The following is a 20901-nucleotide window of genomic DNA, read 5'->3' on the forward strand; positions in this document are numbered from 1 at the left end:
TGGAAGACTCCTAGAAAAAGAGTTACCGGTAAGTCTAACTCCGGTTTTCTCATATCGTCTTCCAGGACAGCCTTTGAGATGATAAGCAAGGAGCTCACCTTGTCAGGGCGGGACCACTGCCTGGAGGACCTTACGTCCAAAAGTCTGCTCTTTATCAGACCATAAATCCAGACGGTAATGTCTTGCGAACGTTGAGTAGCTGGACCACGTTGCTGCTTTGCAAATCTCCTCCGGAGAGGCTCCAGCCCTCTCTGCCCATGATGCAGAAACCGCCCTTGTAGAGTGTGCCTTAACTAAGGGTGCCTGCTTCCCCTCTAACTCATAGGTTTTAACTATCGCCATTCGTATCCACCTGGCGATAGGCGCTTTGGACGCCTTGCAGCCCTTGCGGGCGCCCGAAAAATTAACAAAAAGTGAGTCTGACTTCCTGAAGACCTTAGTGGCTTCTAAAAAAATTAATAGACTTCTCCTGACGTCTAACAAACTTAAAGATCTCGCCTCGTCTGAGGTTGAGAAAAAAGTTGGCAAAATAATATCCTGTGTCCTATGAAAAGTGGACACAACCTTAGGAAGAAAACTAGGGTCAGTCTTAAGTACTACCCTGTCCTCTAAGATTAACAAAAATGGCTCTCTGACCGAGAGCGCCTGCAGATCACTGACCCTTCTAGCTGACGTGATCGCTATCAAAAATACAGTCTTTAGTACCATCCACTTAAGTGACGCTCCCTCTAATGGTTCAAATGGGTCTTGGGTCAAAGCCCTAAGAACCAAGGCCAAATCCCAGGTAGGACAGGTCTTCATTCTGACAGGCCTGTATCTAGACAGAGCCCTGAAGAAGTTCCTGACAAATGGATTCTGCTGAAGGGAGGACTGAAGGAAAACGCTTAAGGCCGCCACCTGTACCTTTAGAGTGCTGATAGATAGGCCCAGCTCTACCCCTGCTTGTAGAAAGTCCAGGACTGCCGGGACCCTGGGGCTTGCAATTCCCTGTTCTCGCAACCAGGAATTAAACCTCTTTTCTACCTTGGCGTAAATTGACCTAGCAACTGGTTTACGGCATTCTAACAAGGTCATAATCCTTCTGAGAAACCCTGTGACCTTAAGATTTGTTCCTCAGATACCAGGCCGCAAGCTTGAGTCTCTCTATCTGAGGACACCGGATCGGCCCCTGGGAAAGTAAATCGTCCCTGACTGGTAGAAACAGCGGAGGATGGACAGCCCATCTCTATGCTGGCAAACCAGGGTCTCCTTGGCCAAAAAGGAGCTACTAAAATGAGGTCCGTAGTCTCCGACCGGAACTTCTGCAGGACCTCCGCCACCATCCTTACGGGAGGAAAGGCATAACACAGGCCGAACAGCCATGGATTGGCAAGGGCGTCTATCCCCCTGGCCCGATCCTGTGGGTGAACCGAAAAAAAGTGCGTCACCTTCCTGTTGCCTTCTGTTGCAAATAGGTCTATTTCTGGCCTTCCCCAGCATGACACAATCTCCTCGAACACTTCCTTGTTGAGGGACCACTCGTCCTGACCTATCTTCTGGCGACTGAGAAAGTCGGCCAGTAAATTCTGAGTTCCCTTTAGGTGAATGGCTGATATTGAGGACAAATTCTTCTCTGCCCAGCAGAAGCTTCTGTCCGCAATTACCTGGAGTGCAGGGCTTTTGGTTCCCCCTTGCTTGTTCAGGTAGGCTACTGCTGCCACATTGTCTGAGCGAACTTGCAGATCCCAGCCATATAACTGGGACTGGAAGGTTTCTATAGTCTTCCAAACTGCCAGAAGTTCCTTCTGGTTTGAGGAACGACCTGTCTCTAGGTTCGACCAGGAACCCTGGGCTAAGCTTCCCTCTAGGTGGGCACCCCAACTCAGCGTACTGGCATCGGTCGTGACCACCACCGTAGCTTGTGGGGACCAGGGGAGACCCCTGCCTAGGTTGACCTGGGCCCACCACCACCAAAGAGACCTCCTGACTGCCGAGGATAGGGCCATAACCTGATCCAGGCTCTCCTGCCTGCCATCCCAATAACGGAGCATGAGTCTCTGTAAAGGACGCTGATGATGCCTTGCCCAGACCACCGCTGGAAAGCATGATGTCATCAACCCCAGGACTCTCATAACCTCCCTGATCTGGGCTTCCCGACCAGATTGAAGCTGGGCTACCGCCTGCTCTAGCTTGCAGATCTTCCCCTCCGGAAGGAATACCCTCATTTCCACCGAAGAAATCCTGTATCCTAAATACAGGACCTCCTGTGAGGGAGTCAGCTGGGATTTTTCCTGGTTTATCAGCCACCCCAGTGGGCGCAGAAAAACCAAGGCCTCCTGTATGTCCCTCTGCAGCTGTTGGGCCGACTGGGCTATGAACAGTAGATCGTCCAGATATGGGATCACTGTTATAGCCTTGAGCCTTAATGGGGCCAGTGCCTCTGCCAGCACCTTTGTAAAGATTCTTGGTGAGGCTGAAAGCCCGAAGGGGAGAGCTCGAGACTGGAGGTGTAACACACCCGTGTTCACCCTCACCGCCAACCTGAGAAATCTCTGAGATTCCAGATGAATCGGGATATGCCAATATGCATCCCTGAGATCCACTGTGGCCATGTGACAGCCCTGAAACAGGAACTTGGTTACCGAGAAGATTGACCCCATCCGGAACCGCTTGTATTTTATGAATCTGTTTAGGGGGCGGAGATTCAGTACTGACCTGAACTTTCCCGAAGGTTACTTTACCACAAATACGTGGGAGTAAACCCCCAAGCCTCGCTCCTCCTGAGGCACCTATTCCTTCTTGGTCCACCAGATCCCCCTTGTTACTTGAAAATTTGGGAGGGGAACTGAACCAAACTCCAACCTGTAGCCGTTCCTTATTATATCTGAATGAACGGACTTTCGGTTGAAGCTTCCCAGTGTGGGAGGAACTTCCTCAGTCTTCCTCCCACCGGGACGCAGGAGTCACTGTGTTTTAGGGGAGGGTTGAGGAGGACTGAATAAGATTCCTCCTTTGCCTCTTCCCTTGCCAATGCTTTTTGGGGCGAACCTCCAGTTCCTGTAGGTTCTGCTGCCTGGGGCTTCGAAAAAGGCGCTTCCCTTCAGGTCTCTTTTTCCTTTCTGGGAAAGCTTTCTTCCTATCCTGCGTGCGCTCTAACGCCTCTTGCAGGCCGGGCCCGAACAAATGGTCCCCTGAAAAGGGCAATCCACATAACTTTAATTTTGAAGCTGTGTCTCCTGACCAGGTTTTAAACCAAACGGCCCTTCTGGCAACGTTCACTAGTGCTGCAGATCTAGCAGCCAGTTTGACTGATTCTGCAGAGGCATCAGCTAAAAAGCCCACAGCCTTGAACAGTAGCGGAAAGGACTTCAACAGCTGCTGCCTAGAAGTACCTGCAGAAATATGTGATTGTAACTGTGTAAGCCAACACTCCAAGTTTCTGGCCACACAGGTAGCTGCTAGGGCCGGTTTAAGCCCGCTGGAAGAGGCATCCTCAGGCTCTCTTAAGCAGCACATCTCCCCTCTTATCCGTAGGATCCCTGAGTGAATCCATATCATCAAAGGCCAAATCTGTCTTCTTAGAGACCTTAGCCAAGAGAGCATCTAATTCGGGAACCTTGTTCCAGGGATGCACCGCATCCGACTCAAAAGGGAACCTCCTTTTAAGGCTACTTGAAAAAAATGGCCTTTTTTCCGGTTGTTCCCACTCCAGCAGAATCGCCTCCACTAGCGACCTATGGACGGGGAATACCCTGTCTTTCATTACAATCGACCCTTGATACATCATGTCGTGTTTTGAAAGCTGGACCTGTTCTTCCTGATCTCCAAAGTGTCATATATAGCCTTGAGGAGGTCACCCACATCATCCAAAGACAGCTTGTATCTGGCTGATCTAATGGCCTCTTCCTCCCCCTCAGATTCAGAAGTAGACTCTGTCCTAGAGGAGGCTAATGACCTGGGTAACCTCTCCCTATCCACCTGACTTGGTTCGGATAAGGAAGGCAAACTCACAGCCCTGGGTAAAGAGACAGAGGGACCCTGCACCCTATCCATCATGCTTTTAAATGACTGGAAGGTGGATGCAATTTCATCCTTTACGGATGTTAAAACATTGTGACAAGCTGCCACCGAGTCCTCTTTCACCAGGCTACTGACACAATCCGGGCAAGCGGCTTCCCCCAACCGGTGCCTAACTTAGCCCCACACACGGCACTTTTCCTTCTGGGCAAAGGTATCTGGGCTCTGTCCTGTTTAACCTACCAACAAAGAAAAAACAGGGTCCCATTAAAATACGACCCCTGACCACACCACTGTGCTTCTAGGGTCCGCCTAGGAAGTGCCCCCCTTCACCAGCAGGTTCTCCACCCCGGGAAGGTACTATAGGTCAGAGTGACCCCCCACCCCCCAGTGTAAGTCCTGGTCTGCCCTCACCAAGCTTACCTGAGAGGTACTGGAGCCTGTTGAACCGGAGTCCACCTGCACAACCGCACTCTCCATGGTTCCTGTGTCTCACTCAGTCTCTCTGAGCCTTCACACCGCTCCAGGCAACCCTGTAGTCACACCGCCGCGCCCAAAGGACTGGAACAGGTCCTGCGGCGCCCCCTGATGACGCGAATCCGGCGGAAGTGCGTCTCTCCCACTTCCGTATGCCAGAACGCAAAGTCTCCGCCCCGACGCCGTGCGTTCCTTACGAACGCACCGCTCACAGTACCCGGACGCCGGTCGGTGAAACGAACGTCTCCCGCCGCCATCCGACCGACAGGTACTAGCGGTTAGCGCTCCGAGGGGGAGATTGCCGCGTATCGGGGTCCCGTTCTCTCCGAACGTTTAAAATGGCAGCGGGGACTGAAAGCTACCCTCTCCTCCCTTCATTCGGACCGAGGGGTGCTAAGGGCCAGGTCCATCAAGGCGCTCTCCCCAGGCAAAACCCCTGAGAAGGAGCTCCCCTTACCAGTTCCAAAACGTGCTCCTTCCCGTCCGGCAGGAAACACAAAACTGAGGAGGGCCTGGAGGACCACACCTTTTATTTAATTGGCTTGACGTGTTTCCTGTCCCGGAGGGAGGAGCCCTATATCTCAAAGGCTGTCCTGGAAGACGATATGAGAAAGTTCTTTAAGGGGAAAGAACTGATGTGAAGGTGAAAAATATTGATAAAGCGCTGCATAAATTGACGGCACTATATAAGTACCTGTAATAAATATATTAGATTGGAGGAGAGAAGGACACAGAGCAGCCAAGTCCTTCCTTACCTTCTCTGACCCATTCACAGAAGCCTATTTTATGAATGAGTTCACATAATAAAAAGGCTTCTGTGAATGGGCAGAAGAAGGGGAGGGGCGGGCATAGCATTTCCAGCGACTCTGTGAGACCACAGTGAGGAGCGCTGGTACTCTGTAAGATATCTCTCCGGAGCACAATAAACCTGTCAGATGTGAATAATAGAGATAAGTCTACGAAGCGGCCCGGCTCCTCATTAGACTTCACTCATGGCATTCCTGCAGTTTTTACAAAGTAGCCGAATTCCTGGAATTCAGCTTTAATGGGCTGGACCCATAGTCGTTGATGGCTCCTCTAGCCACTTCATCTAGACATTGGTGAATATTTTTCCTCAACCCCCGTTTTCATATGCGTAATAATATAGAGGAAGGTTAGAGATTACCAAATGTGTCCAAAAGAAGAAAGAAGGAGGCGCTTCGTTTTTTCCCCAAGTCATGATGATAACCATCCAGGCATAAAAGAGCAGTAGGCCTAGCAGTGTTCTCTCAGCAATAGTGAAAGCCAAGTCTTCTACTTGATCCAGTAAGCAGAAGACATTCCTTATCTTCTCCGGCCCATTCCCAGAAGCCCTTTATTTTATGAATGCGTTCACATAATACAAAGGCTTCTGTGAATGGGCTGAAGGAGGGGAGGGGGTGGGCATAGTAGTTCCAGCCACTCTGTGAGACAACAGTGAGCAGCATTGGAGCTCCATAAGCTATCTCCCCGGAGCACAATAAACCTGTCAGATGTGAATAATAGAGATAAGTCTACGAAGCGGCCCGGCTCCTCATTAGACTTCACTCATGGCATGCCTGCAGTTTTTACAAAGTAGCCAAATTCCTGGAATTCAGCTTTAAGGGTCTGGATCCATAGTCGTTGATGGCTCCTGTAGCCACTTCATCTAGACATTGGTGAACATCAAGACATAGGGCAAGGTTAGAGTTTACTAAATGTGTCCAAAAAAGATAGAAGGAGGCGCTTCTTTTTTCCCCCCAAGTCATGGTGATAGCCATCCAGGCATAAAAGAGCAGTAGGCCTAACAGTGTCCTCTCAGCAATAGTGAAAGCCAAGTCTTCTACTAGATCCAGTAAGCAGAAGACATTTCTTACCTTCTCCGGCCCATTCACAGAAGCCCTTTTTTTTATTTTACGAATGAGTTTGCATAATATAAAGGCTTCTGTGAATGGGCAGAAGGAGGGAAGGGGGTGGGCATAGCAGTTCCTCCATAGACTTCACTCGTGGCATTCCTGCAGTTTTTACAAAGTAGACAAATTCCTGGAATTCAGCTTTAAGGGTCTGGATCCATAGTCGTTGATGGCTCCTCTAGCCACTTCATCTAGACATTGGTGAACATCAAGACATAGGGCAAGGTTAGAGTTTACTAAATGTGTACAAAAAAGATAGAAGGAGGCGCTTCTTTTTTCCCCAAGTCATGGTGATAACCATCCAGGCATAAAAGAGCAGTAGACCTAGCAGTGTCCTCTCAGCAATAGTGAAAGCCAAGTCTTCTACTAGATCCAGTAAGCCGATTTTTGGTGTTGGAGTAAGGTGGGCCAAAGCCCGAAGTCCACTATTTCCTTCCAAAATAGAGAAACCTAAAGGCAGGTCTATGGAAAAAGTCCCCATTAAGATGACCCCAACAGGCAGAAGATAGGACGGGGTTCAAGTTGTGGAACTTATGGGCAGTGTAGTCTGTTCTATGAAGACTTTCGCCCTGTGTCCATTAGGAGCACAGGGTGACTGAGAACCCCACTATGAGCTGTGCAAGTCAGACTCAGTGTTGTATATATTGTGTGTTGTCTCATGCTGCTGTGATCGTTTGGGGTGTGGTTGTATTCTGTTTGTGTCTCTCAGCCTTAGAAGAAATGGATATTATGGGATGTGTATGTAGATTAAGTGCGAGATTGGTGGGGAGGCAAATTCCTCCAACAGCTCTCACTGCTGATAAGAAAGTCTACTGATGAGAAATTTGTATCGGCTTCCCTCTGACAGATACCGGTTCCTGTCCAGTCCTCCTCAATTATATCTGGTATGCCAAGTCACCATCTACTTTGGAGATTGGTTAGGTCAGAAAGAGGAGTTAAGGTGACTTGTTGACGAAAAGACGAGGCTGGCTTCAGTAGCCGGTCGGCATTTTAAGTTTTCACGGTGAAAAACAAAAAGCAGTGAAATGCCCCGAGCTTTCATGAGAGAATACACAACGATCGACTGAACCAGACTGAGGTGGCCTCCAAAAATGACGTGTGCTGATCAGAGGAGCCCCGTTCTGAGCTTGTGGGTGTCCAACCTGGTGGACGCGGCAAAGGATCTGGTTGCCTCTCCCTCCAGGATATGGAGTCGGCTGGGATATACGAGGCTGTATTTGATGCCGTTATCCCGGAGATTCATCTGAAACTCTGTGAAGGATCTACTGTACCTGGGAAGAGCGAGAGACTTGAGCAGGTTCTAGGCTAGGATCCAGCTCCGATCTCCATGGTTTAGTAATCGGATGAGAACGGGTCTTGGGATCGGTGGTGCTGGTGGAACGCAATGTGTACGCTAGGTGTCAGATCCTGGCCCACGACTCGCCCCCCTCACCCCTAGATGTTGAAGGAAACGTACATTTTCCAGGTAGGTCTCTTCCGCACTCCGAACAGGTTTAAGGTCGTTCACGCTTGTGCGTTCTCTCGTGTACGTTAAGTTTTCCTCTATGAGAGAAACCTTTCCCGCACCCCGAACAATGAAAACGATAATCCCCCGTGTGGACGCTCATGTGCATAACAAGCTCATTTCTCCGGGAGAAGGATTTCTCGCACTCCGGACAGGAGAACCGCTTTTCCCCAGTGTGGACCTTCTTGTCATTAGTTATGTTCACCTGTTTTTTGAAGCCCTTGTGAATTCTCTCGTGTACGTGAAGTTTTCCTTTATGAGAGAAACCTTTCCCACACACTGAGCACGAGAAGGGGTGATCCCCCGTGTGATCGTTCAGGTGCATAAAAAATTCACTTTTCCGTTTGAAGGATCTATCGCACTCCGGGCAGGAGAACGGCTTCTCCTGAATGTGGACTTTCATGTGATTGGTGAGGTTCCCATGCCGCGTGAAACCTTTCCCGCACTCTGGGCATGAAAACGGCAGCTCACCGGAGTGACTTCTCTGGTGGATGACAAGTTCTGACTTCACTACGAATCCTTTCTGGCATTGGGAGCATGAATAGGGCCTCTCACCGGTGTGACCTCTCTGGTGGATAAGAAGATGGGATTTACTTCCACACACTTTCCCGCACTCCGAGCAGGGAAAGATCTCTCTACCGGCGTGGGCTTTCTGGTGAATGGTAAATTCAGATAGAGTATCAAAAGTAATCCCGCACTCCGAACATGAATGGGAACTCATGAGCATGTGAATTTTCTGATGGCTGCAAAGACCACCAATCTGATTGGAGCTCTGGCCGCAGTCTGGACAGGGATGCGGGTTATCATCTGTGTGGGTCTTCAGGTGTCGGATGAGTCTATATTTCCCTGAAAAACTTTTCCCGCACTTTGTACAAGTATGTAGCTTTTCCCCGGTGTGGTTCCTCAGGTGTTCCGTGAGTCTATCGCTCCGCGTAAAACATTTCCCGCACTCTTTACAGGGAAAATACTCACCGGTGTGAACTCTCATGTGTCTTTGCAGAGTACTTTTCTCTTTAAAACCATGACCGCACTCCGGGCACAAATAAGTCTTTACTCCCCGAGATTTTCGTTTCGGTCCATATTCTTCTTCGTCATAATCAGACGAGACCTGAGACCCCTCTGAGGAATTCCCAACATCACATTCATCTGTTAGAAAGAAATATTATTATTATTTATCAACAAACAAATTTCAATCGTTCGCAACACAGATCTGAGGAATGGAGATGGACCTTTCATATGGTGTCCAGTATCTCCTCCTCATTTGTTGGGAACATGACGTTATATTGGAGGAATGGAGATGGACCTTTCATATGGTGTCCAGTATCTCCTCCTCATTTGTTGGGAACATGACGTTATATTGAGGAATGGAGATGGACCTTTCATATGGTGTCCAGTATCTCCTCCTCATTTGTTGGGAACATGACGTTATATTGAGGAATGGAGATGGACCTTTCATATGGTGTCCTGTATCTCCTCCTCATTTGTTGGGAACATGACGTTATATTGAGGAATGGAGATGGACCTTTCATATGGAGTCCAGTATCTCCTCCTCATTTGTTGGGAACATGACGTTATATTGAGGAATGGAGATGGACCTTTCATATGGTGTCCAGTATCTCCTCCTCATTTGTTGGGAACATGACATTATATTGAGGAATGGAGATGGACCTTTCATATGGTGTCCAGTATCTCCTCCTCATTTGTTGGGAACATGACGTTATATTGAGGAATGGAGATGGACCTTTCATATGGAGTCCAGTATCTCCTCCTCATTTGTTGGGAACATGACATTATATTGAGGAATGGAGATGGACCTTTCATATGGTGTCCAGTATCTCCTCCTCATTTGTTGGGAACATGACGTTATATTGGAGGAATGGAGATGGACCTTTCATATGGTGTCCAGTATCTCCTCCTCATTTGTTGGGAACATGACGTTATATTGAGGAATGGAGATGGACCTTTCATATGATGTCCAGTATCTCCTCCTCATTTGTTGGGAACATGACGTTATATTGAGGAATGGAGATGGACCTTTCATATGGTGTCCAGTATCTCCTCCTCATTTGTTGGGAACATGACGTTATATTGAGGAATGGAGATGGACCTTTCATATGGTGTCCAGTATCTCCTCCTCATTTGTTGGGAACATGACGTTATATTGGGGAATGGAGATGGGCCTTTCATATGGTGTCCAGTATCTCCTCCTCATTTGTTGGGAACATGACGTTATATTGAGGAATGGAGATGGACCTTTCATATGGTGTCCAGTATCTCCTCCTCATTTGTTGGGAACATGACGTTATATTGGAGGAATGGAGATGGACCTTTCATATGGTGTCCAGTATCTCCTCCTCATTTGTTGGGAACATGACGTTATATTGAGGAATGGAGATGGATCTTTCATATGGTGTCCAGTATCTCCTCCTCATTTGTAGGGAACATGACGTTATATTGAGGAATGGAGATGGACCTTTCATATGATGTCCAGTATCTCCTCCTCATTTGTTGGGAACATGACGTTATATTGAGGAATGGAGATGGACCTTTCATATGGTGTCCAGTATCTCCTCCTCATTTGTTGGGAACATGACGTTATATTGGAGGAATGGAGATGGACCTTTCATATGGTGTCCAGTATCTCCTCCTCATTTGTTGGGTACATGACGTTATATTGTGGAATGGAGATGGACCTTTCATATGGTGTCCAGTATCTCCTCCTCATTTGTTGGGAACATGACGTTATATTGAGGAATGGAGATGGACCTTTCATATGGTGTCCAGTATCTCCTCCTCATTTGTTGGGAACATGACGTTATATTGAGGAATGGAGATGGACCTTTCATATGGTGTCCAGTATCTCCTCCTCATTTGTTGGGAACATGACGTTATATTGAGGAATGGAGATGGACCTTTCATATGATGTCCAGTATCTCCTCCTCATTTGTTGGGAACATGACGTTATATTGAGGAATGGAGATGGACCTTTCATATGGTGTCCAGTATCTCCTCCTCATTTGTTGGGAACATGACGTTATATTGAGGAATGGAGATGGACCTTTCATATGATGTCCAGTATCTCCTCCTCATTTGTTGGGAACATGACGTTATATTGAGGAATGGAGATGGACCTTTCATATGAGGTCCAGTATCTCCTCCTCATTTGTTGGGAACATGACGTTATATTGAGGAATGGAGATGAACCTTTCATATGGTGTCCAGTATCTCCTCCTCATTTGTTGGGAACATGACGTTATATTGAGGAATGGAGATGAACCTTTCATATGGTGTCCAGTATCTCCTCCTCATTTGTTGGGAACATGACGTTATATTGAGGAATGGAGATGAACCTTTCATATGGTGTCCAGTATCTCCTCCTCATTTGTTGGGAACATGACATTATATTGAGGAATGGAGATGGACCTTTCATATGGTATCCAGTATCTCCTCCTCATTTGTTGGGAACATGACGTTATATTGAGGAATGGAGATGAACCTTTCATATGGTGTCCAGTATCTCCTCCTCATTTGTTGGGAACATGACGTTATATTGAGGAATGGAGATGGACCTTTCATATGGTGTCCAGTATCTCCTCCTCATTTGTTGGGAACATGACGTTATATTGAGGAATGGAGATGGACCTTTCATATGGTGTCCAGTATCTCCTCCTCATTTGTTGGGAACATGACGTTATATTGAGGAATAGAGATGGACCTTTCATATGGTGTCCAGTATCTCCTCCTCATTTGTAGGGAACATGACGTTATATTGAGGAATGGAGATGGACCTTTCATATGATGTCCAGTATCTCCTCCTCATTTGTAGGGAACATGACGTTATATTGGGGAATGGAGATGGACCTTTCATATGGTGTCCAGTATCTCCTCCTCATTTGTTGGGAACATGATGTTATATTGGAGGAATGGAGATGGACCTTTCATATGATGTCCAGTATCTCCTCCTCATTTGTTGGGAACATGACGTTATATTCGGGAATGGAGATGGACCTTTCATATGGTGTCCAGTATCTCCTCCTCATTTGTTGGGAACATGACGTTATATTGGAGGAATGGAGATGGACCTTTCATATGGTGTCCAGTATCTCCTCCTCATTTGTTGGGAACATGACGTTATATTGGAGGAATGGAGATGGACCTTTCATATGGTGTCCAGTATCTCCTCCTCATTTGTTGGGAACATGACGTTATATTCGGGAATGGAGATGGACCTTTCATATGGTGTCCAGTATCTCCTCCTCATTTGTTGGGAACATGACGTTATATTGAGGAATGGAGATGGACCTTTCATATGGTGTCCAGTATCTCCTCCTCATTTGTTGGGAACATGACGTTATATTGGAGGAATGGAGATGGACCTCTCATATGGTGTCCAGTATCTCCTCCTCATTTGTTGGGAACATGACGTTATATTGGAGGAATGGAGATGGACCTCTCATATGGTGTCCAGTATCTCCTCCTCATTTGTTGGGAACATGACGTTATATTCGGGAATGGAGATGGACCTTTCATATGGTGTCCAGTATCTCCTCCTCATTTGTTGGGAACATGACGTTATATTGAGGAATGGAGATGGACCTTTCATATGGTGTCCAGTATCTCCTCCTCATTTGTTGGGAACATGACGTTATATTGGAGGAATGGAGATGGACCTCTCATATGGTGTCCAGTATCTCCTCCTCATTTGTTGGGAACATGACGTTATATTGGAGGAATGGAGATGGACCTTTCATATGGTGTCCAGTATCTCCTCCTCATTTGTTGGGAACATGACGTTATATTGGAGGAATGGAGATGGACCTCTCATATGGTGTCCAGTATCTCCTCCTCATTTGTTGGGAACATGACGTTATATTGAGGAATGGAGATGGACCTTTCATATGATGTCCAGTATCTCCTCCTCATTTGTTGGGAACATGACGTTATATTGAGGAATGGAGATGGACCTTTCATATGGTGTCCAGTATCTCCTCCTCATTTGTTGGGAACATGACGTTATATTGAGGAATGGAGATGAACCTTTCATATGGTGTCCAGTATCTCCTCCTCATTTGTTGGGAACATGACGTTATATTGAGGAATGGAGATGAACCTTTCATATGGTGTCCAGTATCTCCTCCTCATTTGTTGGGAACATGACGTTATATTGAGGAATGGAGATGAACCTTTCATATGGTGTCCAGTATCTCCTCCTCATTTGTTGGGAACATGACATTATATTGAGGAATGGAGATGGACCTTTCATATGGTATCCAGTATCTCCTCCTCATTTGTTGGGAACATGACGTTATATTGAGGAATGGAGATGAACCTTTCATATGGTGTCCAGTATCTCCTCCTCATTTGTTGGGAACATGACGTTATATTGAGGAATGGAGATGGACCTTTCATATGGTGTCCAGTATCTCCTCCTCATTTGTTGGGAACATGACGTTATATTGAGGAATGGAGATGGACCTTTCATATGGTGTCCAGTATCTCCTCCTCATTTGTTGGGAACATGACGTTATATTGGAGGAATGGAGATGGACCTTTCATATGGTGTCCAGTATCTCCTCCTCATTTGTTGGGAACATGACGTTATATTGAGGAATAGAGATGGACCTTTCATATGGTGTCCAGTATCTCCTCCTCATTTGTAGGGAACATGACGTTATATTGAGGAATGGAGATGGACCTTTCATATGATGTCCAGTATCTCCTCCTCATTTGTAGGGAACATGACGTTATATTGGGGAATGGAGATGGACCTTTCATATGGTGTCCAGTATCTCCTCCTCATTTGTTGGGAACATGATGTTATATTGGAGGAATGGAGATGGACCTTTCATATGATGTCCAGTATCTCCTCCTCATTTGTTGGGAACATGACGTTATATTCGGGAATGGAGATGGACCTTTCATATGGTGTCCAGTATCTCCTCCTCATTTGTTGGGAACATGACGTTATATTGGAGGAATGGAGATGGACCTTTCATATGGTGTCCAGTATCTCCTCCTCATTTGTTGGGAACATGACGTTATATTGAGGAATGGAGATGGACCTTTCATATGGTGTCCAGTATCTCCTCCTCATTTGTTGGGAACATGACGTTATATTGAGGAATAGAGATGGACCTTTCATATGGTGTCCAGTATCTCCTCCTCATTTGTAGGGAACATGACGTTATATTGAGGAATGGAGATGGACCTTTCATATGATGTCCAGTATCTCCTCCTCATTTGTAGGGAACATGACGTTATATTGGGGAATGGAGATGGACCTTTCATATGGTGTCCAGTATCTCCTCCTCATTTGTTGGGAACATGATGTTATATTGGAGGAATGGAGATGGACCTTTCATATGATGTCCAGTATCTCCTCCTCATTTGTTGGGAACATGACGTTATATTCGGGAATGGAGATGGACCTTTCATATGGTGTCCAGTATCTCCTCCTCATTTGTTGGGAACATGACGTTATATTGGAGGAATGGAGATGGACCTTTCATATGGTGTCCAGTATCTCCTCCTCATTTGTTGGGAACATGACGTTATATTGGAGGAATGGAGATGGACCTTTCATATGGTGTCCAGTATCTCCTCCTCATTTGTTGGGAACATGACGTTATATTCGGGAATGGAGATGGACCTTTCATATGGTGTCCAGTATCTCCTCCTCATTTGTTGGGAACATGACGTTATATTGAGGAATGGAGATGGACCTTTCATATGGTGTCCAGTATCTCCTCCTCATTTGTTGGGAACATGACGTTATATTGGGGAATGGAGATGGACCTTTCATATGGTGTCCAGTATCTCCTCCTCATTTGTTGGGAACATGATGTTATATTGAGGAATGGAGATGGACCTTTCATATGGTGTCCAGTATCTCCTCCTCATTTGTTGGGAACATGACGTTATATCGAGGAATGGAGATGGACCTTTCATATGATGTCCAGTATCTCCTCCTCATTTGTAGGGAACATGACGTTATATTGGGGAATGGAGATGGACCTTTCATATGGTGTCCAGTATCTCCTCCTCATTTGTTGGGAACATGACGTTATATTGGGGAATGGAGATGGACCTTTCATATGGTGTCCAGTATCTCCTCCTCATTTGTTGGGAACATGACGTTATATTGAGGAATGGAGATGGACCTTTCATATGGTGTCCAGTATCTCCTCCTCATTTGTTGGGAACATGACGTTATATTGGGGAATGGAGATGGACCTTTCATATGGTGTCCAGTATCTCCTCCTCATTTGTTGGGAACATGACGTTATATTGGGGAATGGAGATGGACCTTTCATATGGTGTCCAGTATCTCCTCCTCATTTGTAGGGAACATGACGTTATATTGAGGAATGGAGATGGACCTTTCATATGGTGTCCAGTATCTCCTCCTCATTTGTTGGGAACATGACGTTATATTGAGGAATGGAGATGGACCTTTCATATGGTGTCCAGTATCTCCTCCTCATTTGTTGGGAACATGACGTTATATTGGGGAATGGAGATGGACCTTTCATATGGTGTCCAGTATCTCCTCCTCATTTGTTGGGAACATGATGTTATATTGAGGAATGGAGATGGACCTTTCATATGGTGTCCAGTATCTCCTCCTCATTTGTTGGGAACATGACGTTATATTGAGGAATGGAGATGGACCTTCCATATGGTGTCCAGTATCTCCTCCTCATCTGTATATTGAGGAATGGAGATGGATCTTTCATATGGTGTCCAGTATCTCCTCCTCATTTGTTGGGAACATGACGTTATATTGAGGAATGGAGATGGACCTTTCATATGGTGTCCAGTATCTCCTCCTCATTTGTTGGGAACATGACGTTATATTGAGGAATGGAGATGGACCTTTCATATGGTGTCCAGTATCTCCTCCTCATTTGTTGGGAACATGACGTTATATTGGAGGAATGGAGATGGACCTTTCATATGGTGTCCAGTATCTCCTCCTCATTTGTAGGGAACATGACGTTATATTGAGGAATGGAGATGGACCTTTCATATGGTGTCCAGTATCTCCTCCTCATTTGTTGGGAACATGACGTTATATTGGGGAATGGAGATGGACCTTTCATATGGTGTCCAGTATCTCCTCCTCATTTGTTGGGAACATGACGTTATATTGGAGGAATGGAGATGGACCTTTCATATGGTGTCCAGTATCTCCTCCTCATTTGTAGGGAACATGACGTTATATTGAGGAATGGAGATGGACCTTCAATATGGTGTCCAGTATCTCCTCCTCATTTGTTGGGAACATGATGTTATATTGAGGAATGGAGATGGACCTTTCATATGGTGTCCAGTATCTCCTCCTCATTTGTTGGGAACATGACGTTATATTGAGGAATGGAGATGGACCTTTCATATGGTGTCCAGTATCTCCTCCTCATTTGTTGGGAACATGACGTTATATTGAGGAATGGAGATGGACCTTTCATATGGTGTCCAGTATCTCCTCCTCATTTGTTGGGAACATGACGTTATATCGAGGAATGGAGATGGACCTTTCATATGATGTCCAGTATCTCCTCCTCATTTGTAGGGAACATGACGTTATATTGAGGAATGGAGATGGACCTTTCATATGGTGTCCAGTATCTCCTCCTCATTTGTTGGGAACATGACGTTATATTGAGGAATGGAGATGGACCTTTCATATGGTGTCCAGTATCTCCTCCTCATTTGTTGGGAACATGACGTTATATTGGGGAATGGAGATGGACCTTTCATATGGTGTCCAGTATCTCCTCCTCATTTGTTGGGAACATGACGTTATATTGAGGAATGGAGATGGACCTTTCATATGGTGTCCAGTATCTCCTCCTCATTTGTTGGGAACATGACGTTATATTGAGGAATGGAGGAGGACCTTTCATATGGTGTCCAGTATCTCCTCCTCATTTGTTGGGAACATGACGTTATATTGGGGAATGGAGATGGATCTTTCATATGGTGTCCAGTATCTCCTCCTCATTTGTAGGGAACATGACGTTATATTGAGGAATGGAGATGGACCTTTCATATGGTGTCCAGTATCTCCTCCTCATTTGTTGGGAACATGACATTGCTGAGGGACTAAAAACGTTCAATTCAAATGACCAGGTTTCAGTTACTCATTACCTGGACAGATCTATTTCTTAGATTTGATTTATTACAACTACCAAAAGACAATTAAAAATGATTCAGTCTAATAGAAGACAGATCATCCTGAAATGAACAAGATTAACAAGGAATAGGAGTGAAGTAAATATACTCTTCTTACCCGCTGATGTGAGAGGCGGCTGATTCTCTAATAGGACGTGCTTGTGGAAATCCTTGTGTCCTTGTAAATAATCCATTACACCATACTCTTCATCCTCCTCTTTGTACTCTTCTTTAACAAGGTTTCCACTCTGAAAATATAATAAAACATTAATTGTAACAAATATGCTGTGTATAAATCAGAACTACCAATAATTGTCACTCATCTACCTGATGATGGTGGGGGATGGTGTGACCTTCCTGTGTGGAATACAGAGGACGGGGACATCTCTCTGGTGGATTCCTGGTATTTGGTGGCTCCATCATATCCTTGTGTCCTTCTGAAAACTCCTCCATCACTCCATACTCCTCATCCTCCTCTTTATACTCTTCTTTAACATCAATATTATCATCTCCAATGTTTCCACTCTGAATATATAGTTAAAAAAAAAAATCACTGTAAGAAATATGCTTGTGTAGAAATCCTAACCACTTGTGATTGCTAATCACCTACCTGATGATGGTGAGGGATTGGGTGACTTTCCACACGGGAATACAGAGGACGGGGACATCTCTCTGGTGGGTTCCCATTACTGGATCCATCTGTAGGAAACACACACACTGACTGAATACATTGTTTCTATGTGTTTATCAGATGATGGGGGATCTAGGTGGAGCCTCCGTACTGCTCTCTCCTTTACAATAAAGTCTCCTCTTACCCGGTGATGTGAGGGGCGGCTGATTGTCCATCATGACGTCCTTGTAGAGATCCTTGTGTCCTTCTAAATACTCCCACTCCTCCATGGAGAAATAGACAGTGACATCCTGACACCTTATAGGAACCTGACACACACAATGATACAGTCACCATCCAGACACATCCCTTGTCTGTTACTGGATAATGTCCCACAATTCCCAGAATCCTCCTCACCTCTCCTGTCAGCAGCTCCATCATCTTCTTGGTGACTTCTAGAATCTTCTCCATGTTGTGTCTCTCAGGTTTTAGGGAGTCACATGGAGGCACTGTGATGGTCATATGATCACCGGACTTCACAAGAGGAAATCTCTGTATTGGAGAACCAATAGGAATATCTATGTTAGAATCCCAGAATCCTCCTCACCTCTCCGGTCAGGTCTGTGTTTTATTAATAGAGATAAGAGTGATGTCATGTGACCTCCCAGAATCCTCCTCACCTCTCCGGTCAGGTCTGTGTTTTATTAATAGAGATAAGAGTGATGTCATGTGACATCCCAGAATCCTCCTCACCTCTCCGGTCAGGTCTGTGTTTTATTAATAGAGATAAGAGTGATGTCATGTGACCTCCCAGAATCCTCCTCACCTCTCCGGTCAGGTCTGTGTTTTATTAATAGAGATAAGAGTGATGTCATGTGACCTCCCAGAATCCTCCTCACCTCTCCGGTCTGTGTTTTATTAATAGAGATAAGAGTGATGTCATGTGACCTCCCAGAATCCTCCTCACCTCTCCGGTCAGGTCTGTGTTTTATTAATAGAGATAAGAGTGATGTCATGTGACCTCCCAGAATCCTCCTCACCTCTCCGGTCAGCTGGTAGATGATCTCCAGGGTCAGGCTCATTATGTTCTCCATACTGTGACTCCAGCCCTTGTCCATTATCAATGAGGTGGCCATGACACTCCACTTCGAAAAAGGACATAAACTGAAAATTTTATATCAATTTAAAATCTCAGAATTTCAGATGGAAGAGAAAGCCCCCGCAGTGCTGAGCGCAGTCCAAGTTCTGATTATCACACAGAAAACCAATGGTTGTGTTATCATTAAGAGTTCCTCCATTCCAAGACTCTCCTATTCCCTTGTTGCATTATCTCCATCAGAGGAAAGGATTATTACTATCAGCCGAGTTCTCAATGATAACATTAAACATTTATTTGAACACATTGAAAAACATTTGAATTCTAATATCAGTAGACTACAATGAACTCTCCGTATTCCTATCCAACCTTCATAGGAAATATGAGCTGAGTTTTGGAAAGAACGAGTGTGAGGAAGTGGTGAGACATCCAGACTGATATGTCAGATAACAGAAAATCAAATACTTACCTTTCCGTAATTCTCCTTTCCTGGTGCCTATTCGTGGCAGCATACGGGTGAATATGCTGCCATGAAGTCACCAGGGAAGTAAGTTAGTGATGGGGGAGGAATCTGAAGGGTAAGCTGAGTATAGAGACAGAGTTGGGTGCCATCCACATAGAGGTGGTATTAGAAGCCATGGACAATCAGCTGATCCCGGGAGGAGGTGTGGATAGAGAATGGGACATGTCCAAAGACAGAGCATTGGGGGACCCCTATGAAGTCCTGGCCAACTTCAACCTCAACCAACCTCCTCCAAAACTAGTCTCAGCTACCCCATCCCACCCAGACAACCATCCAAGACTCATACAATCTGGATGACCGAGGAACTCTCAACACAGCTTGAAAGGTAAGCGTGTCAGTTGACGTGTCCTACTTGATACAGTGATGGGTGACGTCACATGGTGGTCTCTTCCATGTACTTATGCAACCATCATAGGGGCAAATTCAGATGAGTCTTCTTTATATCACTTCCATTCTCCTGATGGTCAGTAAATTGAGTTCTCGCTTTGGTAGAGCCATATAAAAATTATAACCCTAGACCTAGTACGTAGGGTATATATTGATGGGCTTCAAAATTGGAAGGAAATTCTATTCATTGATCATGTAATCAATATTGATATGTACGTTTGGAAAGGAAGTAGATATTAGATACATATATTTTGATGTAGGTAGTGTAAAATTATTATATTCGCATCGTATTACCTCTATAATATCTTATTACTTCCTCGTCTGTCCCAGCATCGTCTCCTCTTTACGACCTCCCGAGTCACCTCTCCCCTGGAAATTCCTATTTATACCTGACATCACTTCCTGTCTGTAGCTGACATCACTTCCTGGGGATCATTGAGACTTCCTGTGTGTGTTCTAGTCAATATAAGTGAGATCGCCGCCTTATGGAGATGATAGGGACTGCAGTCCTTGTTCTAACTTTTATCAATCCGGATCGCATTTCAGTTAACCCCCTTGAGTGTCTGGATCCTTTTCACCATTATTCCCTTGAGTCTCAGAGAATTTATTTATTTTTCAATCTTTTTTTATTGAGATTTTTAGAGAAATTACGGTTACAACATAATACAAGTGACGCAACCCGCGCAGGGGGAGGTCACTTGTGACGACTTACCATCTACAACAAAAGAAAAAAAGGATTTAAAACACAACTTAGTGGTCCATAGCATAAATGTTGAAGATATCAGAGCATACCCCCCAGTTTTGGGTTCCAAGGTGAACTGAAGACAGGGAATCTGGTTCAGGCCTTATATATCTCGTTGAGAGTAATAAAGCTAAAATCCAGGAATACATCAACATGGCAAAAAGTGCAGGCACACTATGAGTTGGTCCAATTGGGTGCATGTCACCTCCGGGACTTATCTCTGTTATTTATATGGACAGCACGGTAGCTAAGTGGTTAGCACTTCTACCTAGCAGCACTAGTGTTGTGGATTTGCATCCCAACCATGGCACTACCTGCCTGGAGTTTGCTTGGGTTTCCTCCAGGTTCCCCCGGTTCCCTCCCACACTCCAAAGACATTCTGGGAGGTTAATTGGCCCCCTGTCAAAATTAGCACTAGAATGTGAGTTAGAGACCTTAGATTGTAAGCTTGTTAAGGGCAGGGACTGATGGGAATGTGTAAA

The 20901-nt window shown here is 45.5% G+C and overlaps 2 protein-coding genes across 3 annotated transcripts in view; both read right to left on the reverse strand.

The window, feature by feature from the left end:
* The window catches only part of LOC143955631 (uncharacterized), an 86865-nt gene that overhangs the window by 52678 nt on the left and 13286 nt on the right, over nucleotides 1-20901 (reverse strand). The window lies entirely within an intron of this gene.
* On the reverse strand, nucleotides 5254-20286 carry LOC143955668 (uncharacterized). Its single transcript, XM_077465775.1, has 8 exons — nucleotides 19972-20286; nucleotides 18712-18835; nucleotides 18089-18223; nucleotides 17877-18000; nucleotides 17672-17760; nucleotides 17389-17586; nucleotides 17180-17309; nucleotides 5254-9033 (listed from the first exon to the last, which is right to left on the reverse strand). Exons 2-8 carry the CDS (start codon nucleotides 18805-18807, stop codon nucleotides 7877-7879), a joined length of 1929 nt encoding a protein of 642 aa, XP_077321901.1. The 5' UTR covers nucleotides 18808-18835; nucleotides 19972-20286; the 3' UTR covers nucleotides 5254-7876.

The sequence above is a fragment of the Lithobates pipiens genome, unplaced genomic scaffold (genome assembly GCF_037356315.1).
Source record: "Lithobates pipiens isolate NorthernLeopardFrog02 unplaced genomic scaffold, aLitPip1_a1.2 Scaffold_35, whole genome shotgun sequence".
In the NCBI taxonomy this organism is placed as follows: domain Eukaryota; kingdom Metazoa; phylum Chordata; class Amphibia; order Anura; family Ranidae; genus Lithobates; species Lithobates pipiens.